Genomic DNA, 14,670 nt, shown 5'->3' with positions numbered 1-14,670 from the left:
CCTCGGCGGCTCCATCTCTTGGATTGCTTTGATCTTTTGAGGATCTACCTCGATCCCTCTCTCGCTAACCATGAACCCCAACAACTTCCCTGAAGTGACCCCAAATACACACTTGCTCGGGTTCAAGCGAAGCTTATACTTCCGGATCCTTTCGAAAAACTTCCTCAGGACTACGGCGTGCTCTGGTCGAGTCTTGGATTTAACGATCATGTCATCGACGTAAACCTCGACCTCTTTGTGAATCATGTCATGCAATAAGGTGGTAGCCGCCCTCTGATAGGTTGCTCCTGCATTCTTCAGCCCAAACGGCATCACTTTGTAGCAATATGTTCCCCATGGAGTGGTGAACGCAGTTTTTATCATGTCCTCAGGGGCCATCTTGATCTGATTATATCCGGAAAACCCATCCATAAAGGATAGCAAAGCATGACCAGCTGTATTATCCACCAGGAGATCGATGCTCGGCAAAGGAAAGTCATCCTTGGGACTCGCCTTGTTTAAATCTCTGAAATCCACGCACATTCTGACCTTTCCGTCCTTCTTGGGCACCGGTACTATGTTAGCCAGCCATTCCGGATACTCAACCACTTGAATGAAGCCTGCATCTAACAGCTTCTTGACTTCATCATGGACTTTCAATTCCCATTCTGGTTTTAATTTTCGAAGTTTTTGCTTTTTCGGCTTGGCACCTGGGATTAGGGGAAGACGATGCTGGACAATGTCTTCGCTTAATCCCGGCATGTCATCATAGGACCAAGCAAAAACTTCTTCGTATTCTTTAAGCAAAGTGATTAATTCTTCACGCTCCTCCGGGGATAACGTTTTGCCAATCCGTATTTCCCGGATTAAGGTTTCATCACCTATGTTGACGATTTCAATTTCTTCTTCAAGTGGTTTAGCCCGACGCTGCTCCTCCTGAGTAATCATGTGTTTGATCTCAGGGGGAGTTTCGTCGACATCCTCGTAAGAGGGGGAGTCTTGATCATTGTTATTAGTTTTATCAATTTGAGAAGTAGAAACAGAGACAGGAAGATACTGAAACGAGTCCTTTATTTCATTCATAGAATCAAAGTTTACATCATTGATCAACTGGCCCACAGCAGGCTTTACAGTATGCTCAAAAAGAAAGTTTGCATCGTCAACTGAAATGCTGACACTTGACTCAACTGGACCATGTATGGACTTTGTAGTATATTCCATAACAGACTCATCTTCATAGACAACATCTATACCGGAGGACTCGCCACCCACACCAGGAATGTCTAAGCTTTCTAAGGTACCTGCATCCAAAGAATTGTTAGAAATAGCAGACTTTATATTTGACTCGGAAACAGACACATACTCAGAAACTTGAGACTCTTTTGGAGGAACATGACCACACTGAAGAACTAATTGAGGAATGACCTGAGAAGTCCAGTTATCAAGGGGTACCTCAGCTGGGGTAATTCGGCCCTTCGGATTCAGGAAGCGTGCATCTTTTCCGATCATAGCAATGACCGGTGCCTCAACCTCGAAGAGGGAGTCCAGAAGCTGCGACTCTAAGTTCTTAGCCCAATCAGATTCCTGCTTTTCGACGGCTACAATCTGTCCATGGAAGTATTCATCTGGCAATTCATCAGTGGAGAAGATTTCAAAACCTGGTAACTCTTTTCCAGACTCATCAAACCACGGCTCGGGAAAACCATAGAACGGGCGATCGGCTCCTTCTTTCCTGTACTTACCATTCATCAACAGACTGAACGGCCCCATAGGCAGCTCTAGGCCCCGACGACGCAGCTCTGCCCACTTCAGCATGTACTGCTTTCTCTCCTTGATCTCTTTCTGGGTGGGTTCATATCCTAACCCGAACAAATTGTTTGCGACCTTCAGCTCCGGCCACTCAGTTAAACCTTGCAGGCTTCTCCCCAGACCAGTTCCAGGAATATACCCATACTTGCGCATTATTCGGGCTACCTGCGCATTTGTACTGGACATAAACAAAATTTCCTCATTCATGGCTTCTTCCATAGTAATGGTTGAAACTTCGAGTGAAAACCCAGTCAGACTGACATCTATGGTGCTTGAACCGATCTGCTCTTGGGAAATCTGCCCAACCTCTGGTTCTGGATCCCCTCTAACAGTGATAATTCTGTTATTCTTGATGAACTTGAGCTTCTGATGGACAGTGGAAGGAACTACTCCGACTTTGTGAAGCCAAGGTCGGCCGAGAAGGAGAAAGAAAGAGGTCTTGATATCTAGAACTTGGAATTCTACGTCAAACACTTCACCTCCGATCTCAATTTCGGTGACCAAGGTGCCGATGACGTCTCTCCTAGTCCCATCATAAGCTAGTATCCCCTGCTCCGACGGAATATAGTCATTCGGCCCAAACCCCAAGGCAGTAGCGGTGCTCAAAGGACACACATTCAGAGCTGACCCGTTGTCGACCAAAACCTCTGGCACTTTCTTCTTATTGCACACGACGGTAATTCTGAGAGATTTTGTGTGATTCTTACCCTCCGGGGTCAAATCTTCATCCGAGAAGGACACGGTCATAGCTGATCTGGCCATAGATACGAGCCCAACCAGCTCATCAGGGGTTATATTCACAGACACCTGTGCTGTATTCAGTTCGCGAAGCATAACCTGACGATGTTTAGGTGATGACATCAACAAACCCCAGATAGAAACATTGGCTTGGGTCTTCCTAAGCTGCTTCAACAGAATGTCCTCATCTTCCTCAGGACTCAGTCTCTGATTCTGGTTTTCAACTGCTCTGGCGATCTCAGCAGGATTCTCTGCTCTCAACTCAGGAGGCTTAAAGAAACGTCCACCGCGGGTAACATGGCGAACCTCATCACACTGATCGTTCAACAGCAGCAAGTCCTCATCTTCAAGCTTAAGGACATATGGGACTTCGCTTTTCTCCTCCTCCCCCTCGAATCTGAGGACATAAGGACATCCAGAGGATTCCCCAACTTCGTGCGCAGAGGATAAGACATAAGGCTCTTCGCGCTTTAATTCTTCATCATCGGATTCCCATCTCAAGATATATGGCTCATCAGAGATGACTGCGCATATACGAGAATGGTCCAGGACAACCTCTTCAGTAAGAATGGCATAGACATTTGGAGGAGGCATAGTATGCGTCGGCAATGGATTCCTGGTGACATTGGGAAGAGCTTCCACCACAATTTCTTTTGCCTCGATCTTATCCTGGATCCTATGCCTTAGTGCCAAACATCTGTCAGTCAAATGCCCAACACTCTGGTGATATTCGCAGTACTGATCTTTTCTGCAGTATTTCGGGAGAGGATTGGGAACTTCCCGGGGTTCTAGTAGAGTGATCTTCTTGTCTCTCAACAGCTTTTTGAGAGCTACAGACAGGGAATAAGGTAAAGGAGTGAACTGTCTGGGCTCATTTCTTTCCGGACGAACTCCTCCGGGACCTTCTCTCCTAACTGGACGAGCAGTATTCACGTTGTTAACTTCCTTCGGAGGCGCCATAGGCCTTTTTCCCTCTCTGACATCTGAAGTGGAGGCCCTAGTTCTCAGGCCGCCCTTAGCCAATATGTCTTCGATCCTAGTCCCGGTCTTAATCAGGTGATCGAAGTCATTGAAGTACTGGATTGACATATGGGGAAAGTAAAAGGGGGAAAGGTTCTTGACGGCAATCTTGATAAGATCGTCATCCGGTAACTTGTGGGTCATTTGTGCTGCCTTTCTCCTCCATCGCCGAATGAAGGAAGTAAAGGTCTCATTGGGTCCCTGCTTCAGCGATTTCAGGTCCCTTTTTGTCACATCAATCCCCTCTTCCATGGAGAATTGCTGGACGAATTTGTTGGCTACACCTTCAAGGGTCCTGCTTTCTTCTGGTTTCAGATGCAAAAACCACTTCTTCGCTGTCCCAGTCAAAGTTCTAGGGAACACTAAAGCAATCTGTTCTGGGGATAAACCGTGTTGCTGCAACAAAGGAATGACTGACTTGAGATGGCTACGAGGGCACCCCATTCCGTCGTATTTGTCAAAGTCTGGCATTTTGAACTTGGGCGGAAGTACGACCCCTGGAGCTATCATGAACTCAGACATATCCAAATTTTTGGGACCTTGGCACTTCATGGTTTCCATATCCCGAGTCAGCTTCTCAATTTGGTCAGCCAATTCTTGTGCTTTATCAGGATTTCCCAGGTTAGGAAGACAGTTCTCTGCTGCGTACTGGCCCTCATCAAAGTCTTCGATTTCAGGCAATACAGCTGGCCTGGGAGAAACAAGAGGAACAGAAGGTATAACTGAAGGCTGCTGATTGGCCGGGTCTTTAGAGGTAGAAAGACGATCATTTTTCAGGAGGGCTATATCATCCTTCATGGCACTCAGCTGAAGAAGAATAGCCTTCATCATCTCATTCGTATCAGGACTGTTGTTACCGGTCCCTTCCATTGATTCAGATGCAAGTGAAATGGGTGAAAGAATTTCTGGACGACCAAGGAGAAGCGGCGCAGGAGAAGTAAAGGATTCTGGGGAAAGAGAAAGTCTATTCAGCCTGGAATCTGAAGACTGACGGGACCAGGCCGACTTTGAATTGGCTTTCTTAGGAGCGATGATGTCCCGCTAAGACTCCTGAATGGAAGTTAATAAGTTAGATTGCACATTTGATAATTGAGATGGAACACTTCACGTAAATTCAAGACGAGAAAAATAGAAAAGAACACATTTTCATTGATCACAAATCAAACTGTAGTTACGATTGATAAAACATGTCACTTTTAATTACAAGTAGATGGAACAAAATGAGTATAATGAAACTTGAAATTAAAATGACAATTGTATGAGAATGGTCTTCAATGCTCCATGATCCGAGCTCTCTTTCCCGCAGGCTCTTCTGGTAACTCCTTTCGATGGACTTTAGATGATAGAGCAAATCTCCTAGCGGTAACCTTGTTTCCCCAAGCAGCTACAATAGACTTTATGAGATCGGGAGTAAGCTTTTCGCAAGGAGGAGGGGTTACAAATCCGGGAGGACATGGACTTCCCGTGATCTGGTAAAGCAGACGAGTGGGAGCATAAAAGGTTGACTTTTCCAAACCCATAAGATACACAAATAGGTGTGGGCAGGTGCTAGTGATAACATGTAAGCATGAATGACTCACCCAGTGAAATTGATCATTCTCCACGTGTTGCAACCAATTACGCCACTCATCAATGGATTGGGGTTTATTGGCCATTGGTTGCCACGAAAGATGATCCTTGAGGGTGTACTGAAGGGAACTATGTGGCCGAAGGATGGTGAGTTTTTCACAGAGCCATAAATAAAGTAACTTGACGCACCCATGGAAGTTATCCTTCACCTCTTGCCGGGCGATAAGATCCAGCCCAGAGAAGGTTTCTGCTAGCATGAGTGGGACAGGATTCCTTCCTTCACTAATTTGATCGACCACACTCAGTAAGGTCACAGGGGCAATACTGGAGTCTTCACGGACAACGTGACGTGCAAGGACACCAAAGATTAAGGCACTGCGTCGACAATTTTGAAAACGGGAATCGATAGGGTCAACGTTTTTAGAAAAACGCTCAATGAGGTCATCGAATTGCACGTACGTGTCTTTGAAATAGGGCATAGCATCAACAGTTTGGTTCTCAAAAAGCTTACAGAAAAGGGAACGAGGAGACGCTATACTCGAAGGTTGGATCCAGAGTCCCTCAGGTGGGAGTTCTAATAGGGCGCACCAATCCTCGAATATAGGACAGATTTCAAAGGGACCAAATTGAAAAACATGAAGAATAGGATCCCAGAGTCTTGCAGCTGCTTGAAGAAATTGCCAATTCACACCGGATGCGCTCAAATTATTAAACGTGCTGATGAACCTGTCGGCCGTACTCCACTGTGCACGCTCGCGCGGGAGAGCTCGAATTGACTCACTTATCCAAACCCTCATCACTTTGTTCGACATGATTTAACCTAATCACAGATAGGATAAGATCAGAAGAGAGGGAAGATAACCCTGAATAACGAAATAATAGGGATAATTTTGACCGATCATATGGGAAGGATACAACTGGTGACAATGATTTTGTTCATCAATAATCATAGACTTTCGAATAGATCAGAAAGGTAGACCACGGCCACAAAATGACAGAAGTAGGTCATAGACTGGATCTCAAATCTGATGATGGACATTGACAACTGTATGATCAAGAGGATCGATAATGATAGATCATGGTCATAGAGACAGCGGACAAGCCATCAACCATATCTAAGACAGAGCATGCAAGTAGCGAAAATCTAACCCAATGAGTAATATCCACACACAACACGGATCTATGACACATGAATAGACCATGGCTATGAGAGTGACGAGTATAGACCACTAACCAGGTGACTCTGAAAGAATGTACATATGATTGATTGAACCAGGAATCCCTCACTGGAAAAGAGGGTTCTGATCTAACCAATCGACAAAACGGGACATACCAAAGAGATTTGTACAATCTGAAGACAAAACGACAGATATAGTCTCAACAAAGGTAAAAGAAATACTATCGACTGCATCGAAGGAGTGCAATAGGATGGATCAGACCTGGAACACCTATTGTAAAAAGGTGGCCTGATCTGAACGACCGACTCGACACATAGGGTATGCACAAGAAGATGGCAAAACTGTACATCGACTCAGCGAATAATACATGTACAAAGGAACAAGACCACCGTACACTCAGGAGACAAAACATAGACCATGATCAGGACAAAGACCAGGGAAAATGATTAACCATTTTGAAGACTGAGGAATGAAACTATGTAGCTGATAGTTAGACCAGAAAATTCTATTGATAGACAGACCCTGGTCTAACAGGTTAGCACAAAGACCGATCAGGAAAATAAGGAATCAAGGACTGGACCATGACCATGAAAGGCGGTGAACAAAACCGTCGGCCAGACCCAAACTGAAAGAAGGAATAGACTTTACCTGATGTAATGGATCAGAACAACTCAAACACATGAACCCAACACACCGGGGTGACCGTATGATAAGAGATCACAGGGTAAATCACGATCTAGCTGACAACCGAGCAAGAGTAAGGGTCATCGATCAGGTCTGAAGGAATGCACGACTGCGACAGATACAGAAACCTAATCTAGGAGACATGTCCTAATCTGAGAATAAATATAACACATACACGTACATATATACATACATATCCTAACCAGGGGCACCAGCCCTAACCTGATCTAGCGGAGCCCAGATAATCTTGACTCAAAAGTGCTTGTGAGTGTACTAGAAAACGCGCGGGTAACCACGGTGTGACTTACCCTTCTACACTACATGGGTAGGCTGACTTCTATCCTAGGCTCACATATGCTGGTCGCACATGTTCGTCCTATATGAGTACATATATATAGTGTCCTAGCAAGGGTTCCCTAATTTTGGTTCTAAAGGGAGCAACTAATATATACATACATAATATAATGAAATAAAAGTAGGGCCCAGGCATCTCTGCAGGGTACTATGCTTATGACCATACCCTTGATGTATAATGCCAGCACACCCAGCATTATACAAAGTATGTTCATTGCTCATCGGCTGCTGTAGAACACCAGCACACCCAGTGTCTACGGCTGCAGCTCCGGCGCATAGCTCGGAAATAGATACAACGGTTCCCAACTGGTACGCGTCATATCTATTCCCTGAGGCCAATAATGAAAATAATGAAAGAAATAAAGAATATGACAATGTATGATGTGCAGTGTGTGAATCCCTTGTTTTAGTTACGCACCTACTTGGTGCCCCTGGATTTCTAACGATAAAGTTCCCATTTAACTTGGTTTTGACCCAAATTTCCTCAAAATTAATTAAAAAATGGCATTTTTACAGAGTTAGGCAATGTTTCAAAGATTCCCCAGCAGAGTCGCCAGCCTGTGGACCTCGATCCGAGAGGGGCGGGGGGACGTGCCCCCGCGCGAGTCTCTAGATCGTCCACGTGAAGGAGAGCCCCACCAAGGAACTCTCGAAAGAGTGCCCCTCACAGCATGAGCGGCGATGTAAAGTGAGATACCTCTCGATTCGGGGACTAGCCCGGATTCGAGACGCACCTTAAGCAAAGAAAGAGTCGCCATCCAAGGAAGTGGGCCCTGGATCCCATGCTGTGCTCTGTTGCAACAGATAACCAGAGATATAAAATAGGGTTCGTGCCTGATGACGAATGGGGAAGGGATTAGGCGCCCCCAATTCGCCCAAGTGCTAGCACCTGGTCTCTTATGCCATTTATTATTAATTTTGAAGAGTTTTGGGAGAAAATCATGCGAAATGGGAACGAATATCCCCGAGATAACGTCTAGCTAATCATGCACGTCTCGGAGATGAATAAGAAACACACATAAAAGAAGTGAAAGAAGTGTCACCTAAAATATCTAGGTTATGAGTGACATGCCTGATTGGTGTCTAAGTTCTGGTGGGCAAACACATGCATGCTACAGCTAAAGGTATAGGATCTGTACATAAAAATAAGAAAACACAGCAAAACACACAACACAACACGACTCGACACATGACCCGACACGACAAGCCCTAGACTCTAATGCAATACTTGACTCGGACCAGGATGGCCATCCATCCTAGCTGCACTACGTATCCCGGCCTCGGGAAGAATCAGAGCCAACGTAGTTCGGTGCCCTATTCTAAACTACGATGCCTAAAACTCTAGGACCGCTATCCTAGACTCGATCCACTAGACTCGACTGATGTTTAAAGCTTTTTGTGCGATTGCTTAAATTCAAGTGGATTGTAATTTTTAGGACTCTATATGCCCTAACTAATGCAAGTTGATTAGCCTTAAGCTAATGCAGGTGAGCCCTATATCCTATGTGTATCTAGGCTGTGCATTCTAAGGAAAACCATGGGTTGACTATATGCTTCCTAGTCTAGCCATCGGTTCGACTAAATGTCTAACCGATCGACTTGAGGCCTCCTAACTCTAGGGACACTCACACGACAGGACACACCATATCAATACAAATTAGGACCGACTCCTAACTCTAAAACACCCTAAATATCTAGGACAGACTCCTAACTCTAGGGGAAGATCTTTTTTGAAAAGGTTTTGAAGTTTTTTTGTATTTTTTTGGAATATTTGAAATGTTTATTTTTAAAGGTTTGAAAGCTTATGGAAGTTTTGAAGTTTTTTGTATTTTTGGGAATATTTGAAATGTTTATTTTTAAAGGTTTGGCTGGACCTGGGATGTGAACCCCAAGCTGCACTACGTACCCTGTTGAAAGGGATCAAGCCAACGTAGTTCGGAACTGATTTTCCTAACTACACTCTAATGACTCGAGATTTTTGAGATTTTTGGTTTTTCAGATGTTTTTGATTTTTTCGACACAAGAGGACAGAATCCTATCATCACAAGGGGAGGACAGACTCCTGATATCCCGCAAAGGTTGGACAGCATCCTATGCTTTGCGGGGGGGATGAACAGAATCACGACTCTGCAAGGGTTGGACAGCATCCTATACCTTGCAGGAGTGGATAGAAAAAAACGCACGACTTGATGAGAGGGTGACAGAATCCTAACCCCTATGATGATAGGACAGACCACTGAAAGACTGAAGGACTGACTCCTATGCTGAAGACTGACTCTGAAAGATTGAAGGACGAAATCCTAAATTTTATGAAGGGATAGGACATAATCCTAAACTCTACAGGGGTAGGACAGACACCTAAACCCTAGGATGGTAGGACTGACTCCTAAACTCTCTAGGACTGACTTTAAAGAGGAAGAAATCCCTTAACCTGCGAAGACTCTAAGGCAGGAAGGGAGGGGGTTGGCTCAAGAAGAATTCCGTCATAGCCTGGACCCGCCGAGGAAACCTCTGAAATCGATGGACAACCTCTTGAAAATCTATAAGAACTATGTCAATAGTCACTATGCAAGATTACTATACAAGATTACTATTCATAAGTACTATTCAAAACTACTATTCACAGTAGGACCTACCAAGTACTATTCATACATCAGCGGGCCCCACACCAGCGGGTCCCACATCAGTAGACTCCACATCAGCGGGTCCCACATCAGCGGGTCCCACATCAGTAGGCTCCACATCAGCGGGTCCCACATCAGCGGGTCCCACACAAGCGGGCCCCACACCAGCGGGAACCATCAATAATTGGAAACGAAATAATAATTAAATATTCCACCGACGAAAATAATACTTAAATAATATTATTCACGCGACCGACAAAAATAATAAAATAATAATATTAATCACCGACAAAATAATAATTTAATAATATTAATCGACAAAATAATGATTTAATAATATTACTCATTCTAGTACTGTTCACACAACCTTTACTATGCACAAAAATAAATATTTCATCCTATTACTATTCAAACAGTTACTATTCTCGACAATTTAATATTAATAATCAACTTCAATAAAATAAAATAAAATAAAATAAAAAAAGCTGGTTTGGTGCCATTATTAAAACTGGGTAGTCTCGCTATCAAAATTCAACCAAAGGATGCGAGATTACCAGTGTAATTGACGAGAGCTCAGCCAAGAATTTTCTGAAATTACCTCCTCATCGCTGTTCTCACTCTCTTTTGCTTCAACAAAATGATCCCTCCTTCCCAAAGAGAATGACCGAATCCTCCCCTCCTTTTCCCCCTTTTTCTTTTTAATTTCTTCACCCTGCTTATATCTCCTTCCCTCACAAATGGGGTAGATCGAAATTCCGATCCAATTTCGACAAAGACGACTGGGTCCCTCGGAGGATCGCCGGATTCCGGGAGAAATTTCACCGAAGGAGATGAGAAGGTGGGGTCTTCTCTAGGGTTTAAAGTGTCGGCTGTTGGGGAAGAGAAGGTGGCTGATGGCGGTGAATCTGGAGAGAGCTTGGTTTTTTAGAAAGTGAGATGGGAAAAAAGGGAAAATGGGTTTGATGGGAGGGTACGGTGGCTGAATGGGGGTGGGAACGGCAGAAGGTGGCGGTGGGTTGGATTTTTGGGTTTGGAAGTTTTTTTTTTTCTCTTCTTGAAATGGGTTTTGGATTTGCAGGAAAAATGCCGAATGATAGAGGTGGTGGTGGTGGTGGGCGGTTTTAATGGAGCTTGGGGTAGATTTTCGAGATGATGATGGGTGGCTGGGGGTTCGATGGTGGTGGCGGCGGGGCGGTTTGCCGGAGAAGATGGAGGAGGAGGTGGTTTTTTCGAAAATGGGGTTTGGGTTTGGGAGTTGCTGAGGGAGGTGGTAGAGGTTTGGGGTGGAGATGGTGGCTGTGGATGGTGGTTCGGCTGTGGAGGAGGAGGAAGGTGGTAGAAAAGAATGGAGGAGGAAGAAGGGGTTGTAGGCTTGCCGGATTCCGGCAAGCTCGCCGGAGAAGAAGGTGGCGGCTGTGAAGTGATCGGCGGTGGGAGGAAGAACAGAAAAGAAAAAAAATAAGAATAAAAATGGGGAGAATGAGGGAGATGGCTGAGGTGGGTTTTTGGGGAAAAAAAAAGGGTTTTGGGTTTAATGGGTTTGGGTGGTGCGGTGGAGGATGGTGGAGAGTGGCTGTGGAGGAAGGGAGATGGGGTTTGAATGGCAAATGAGGTCGTGGGGTTGTTGGCCGAGGAAGATGGTGGTCGGAAGTGATGGGGGTTGCCGGATTTTTGCCGGATTCCGGCTAGGATGGCCGGAGAAGACGGTGGTAGAGGCGATTGGCCGGCGGTCTCTCTCTCTCTCCCTCTCTCTCTCTCTCTCTCCTTCTGTTTTGGTGGCTCCCCTCTTCGGCTCCCCTGTTGGGAGAAAAGATGAAGAAGCTCCCTCCTCTTGCTCTCCCTGCTGCTGCTGCCCTCTTTTTTTTTCTTTTTTCTTTTTCTTCCTTTTTTGTTTTTTTTTTTGAGAAAATCCTCTCTTATAACTAGGGTTAGGGACCTAGCTCTAATCTTCACCCTCTATGTGGCATCTTGCTTCCCTTGGTTGTTCTCAACCCTTGATCCTCTCCCTTGCTCTAATTCTATCCTAGAAACCCTAAAAACATAGAGTGCCTAGTTGATCTAAGCCCTACACCTCATCTCTTTAATCCAATGGCCTAAGTATGTTGCTTGCAAAGGAAGTAATGCCCATCCTTATTAAATGCCCCCAAGATAAAGCGATTTTACCCTATTGCCATTATGCCCTACTTGCTTTTATTTCCATCAATGAGCACCCTCACTTGGTTGTTTTCAACCCCCTCTTTCGTAATAAAGAGAGATAACACCAATACTACCCTGCTTCGATAGCCGCGCTAACCTGTTCCAAATTTTTACACCGATTGACCAATGGGCCGACATGGGCGCACCCTCATTTTGCATCGAACGAGGGGAATGATATGAGCACAGCCAGTTTTGATGATGGCACACACTCGCCCGTCTTGTTCTCCATTTTCTCATTTTGGGGCCACCCCTCAGGAATTTCGAGATTAATTTCGGGACGTCTGGGGACCCGAAATTCGGGAATTCTATTGGATTTTCAATTTTGGGGACTTTAGGGCCTTGTCAAAATGGGGTGTCTACACCATGATGCAGAATTGATTTTTACTTTAGAAAACACAATACCATGATTATGAAGAGACACCGGTGTATCACCGTGGGTCGTCAGTTGGGCCGTGCCACGGCACACAATTGGTTCTCACATACAATACTCAGTTAATCTATCTTAAGGGAAAATTAGTTAGATTGCCCAGAATCACAAAAAAATACAAAAATACAAAAATGTGACCCCGACGAAACATCAGATGTGTCATTGTGGGTCGTCCATTGGGCCGTGCCACTACACACAAATGATTTTCAATTCAGGAAATCACAATACTGTGATTCTAGCGAGACACCAGGCGTGTCACCGTGGGCCGTCCGTTGGGCCGTACCACAGCACACAATTGGCTCTCCCATGAGACCAACTAGGGCCAGATAACCCTATACTTGAGGCGCACATCACCGTTGGGCAGAAGCATAACCCCAAACCAGGTTACCCAGGCCTAGCCTTCTCACACCGCCTATTTGGGCAAAACAACAGTCATCCGTTGGGCTAAGTGTTGCTCTTGGACAAATAGTCGCAATTGAAGTAGTTCATAGTCAATAAATGTGTCATTGTATGCGACACAGTCTCAAAATTAACCACTTAATCTTAAGCGATTTCGTTTTCCAGTCGGAATCGCAGTTCTTTGTTCATTCATTTAGTGACCAATCATAATAAGATATAGTTCAATTTCAACTAAAAATAATGAACAACGTAATAAACTTGTGTATACAAAACCAACTTTCAAGTTCCATGATCAAACATAATTCAATGTTGTAGGTTTTGAAAATACACACTATCAGTTTATTATAACCATAAGCTTGGGTTTTAAGCATATCTGGCATGAACTAATGTGCATTTAGGCTAAAAGTTTAGTCCCATATATGATTTCAACTAATCATTTTAACCCTTAAGTTATATGCAAAACATAAAGCATATAAACAACATATAGGGGTTCTTAAGTTAAGAATTAGAAACCAAAAGTGTTCTTGACTGAGTTTTAATCATTAAACAACATTAAAACTTTACATAACTGGGTCTCCATGGCATTTAGTTAATTCTTTAAGAGTTTGAAATCAAAATTAAACTCAAGGCCCACTTTAAAAAACTCAAAAGGTATAAAATTACACTGGAATTTAAAAATCCAGACTTCGAACACCAAAATAGACCTTGGAAACGGGTTCAAAATGGTCTAACCAAAGTCCAAAACCCCAAAATATTTGACTTAAAATCAAACTTACAATACCAAAAATGACCTAAAATATAGGTCCAGAACGGTCTGTAACCTTAGGAACCAATCTAATCCGAGCCCAAAACTCCAAAACTTTTGACTCAAAACCAAATTTATAAAGTCAAAAGTGTTAAAAATACACTATAAGTGTATTATACAGTGCTCAAATGGCAAAATGGATAGCAAAAATGGTTTCGAAGGGTTGTAAAACATTCGGAACCAGTTTTACTTGGGCTAAAACCCTAAAATATTTGACTCAAAAACCAACTTGAAAAATTAAAAGTTTTTGAATTTACACTATACCTATATGATACAGATATCAAATGACAAAACTGACCCAAAAAATGGATTCAGAAGGGTGAAAAACCTCTAGAACCACTATAATCTGGCCAAAAATCTCAGAAAAATGGGCCAAACCGAGTCAAACACAGATTTGGGCCGTTTGGGCTTATGGGCCGGTTCAGGTCAAGTTGGGCCAAGCGGTCTGGTGGGCTTAGAGGGTCTACTGGGCCATTTTTAATTGAAAAGCCCGTCGCGGATCCTTGATGGGCCCGCACGGCCCGGTTCGGCCCGCCAGGCCCGACACTATTCATCGTCTTCTTCTTTAAAATAGTGAAAATTCTAGCAAAATTCGATTTATTATTGCGGCTTCGTTTGAAGTCTGATTGAGGCTCACAATACGCCGTTGGACTCGTCTCTCGACGAACTTCATAACCATGCCAAAAAAATCTCCGGTCGGACAAGGCGGTCCCCGGCGGCACACTGTTTTCCGGCGAGGTCCAAAACTTCCCCAAAAGTCAAATTTTTCATCTTTAAATCGCCGCCAAACGCAATCCAGACATCGGATCGACAAACCGTTTGCTGCGTTGGATTCATGGGAACACAAGCAACGTTTCAGTACCATTTAATCATTGATCCAACTCCAGA

The 14,670-nt window shown here is 44.2% G+C and overlaps 1 protein-coding gene across 2 annotated transcripts; it reads right to left on the bottom strand.

The window, feature by feature from the left end:
- Positions 1–1,045: 1,045 nt before the first annotated feature.
- LOC143851677 (uncharacterized) lies at positions 1,046–2,582 on the bottom strand. 2 transcript variants are annotated; one of them, XM_077361165.1, is made up of 2 exons: positions 1,405–2,582; positions 1,046–1,280 (listed from the first exon to the last, which is right to left on the bottom strand). In XM_077361165.1, the coding sequence occupies exons 1-2, from the start codon at positions 2,548–2,550 to the stop codon at positions 1,272–1,274; spliced, it is 1,155 nt and encodes a 384-aa protein (XP_077217280.1). In that variant the 5' UTR covers positions 2,551–2,582; the 3' UTR covers positions 1,046–1,271. The 2 variants fall into 2 exon arrangements, with proteins under 2 accessions (XP_077217280.1, XP_077217281.1); XM_077361166.1 differs by having other exon boundaries at positions 1,432–2,582.
- Positions 2,583–14,670: the final 12,088 nt, after the last annotated feature.

The sequence above is a fragment of the Tasmannia lanceolata genome, unplaced genomic scaffold (genome assembly GCF_043159265.1).
Source record: "Tasmannia lanceolata isolate RefF3 unplaced genomic scaffold, GAP_Taslan_0.1 ptg000018l, whole genome shotgun sequence".
In the NCBI taxonomy this organism is placed as follows: domain Eukaryota; kingdom Viridiplantae; phylum Streptophyta; class Magnoliopsida; order Canellales; family Winteraceae; genus Tasmannia; species Tasmannia lanceolata.
Note: the sequence above shows the minus strand (reverse complement) of the source record. Positions and strands in the feature narration are given on the sequence as shown.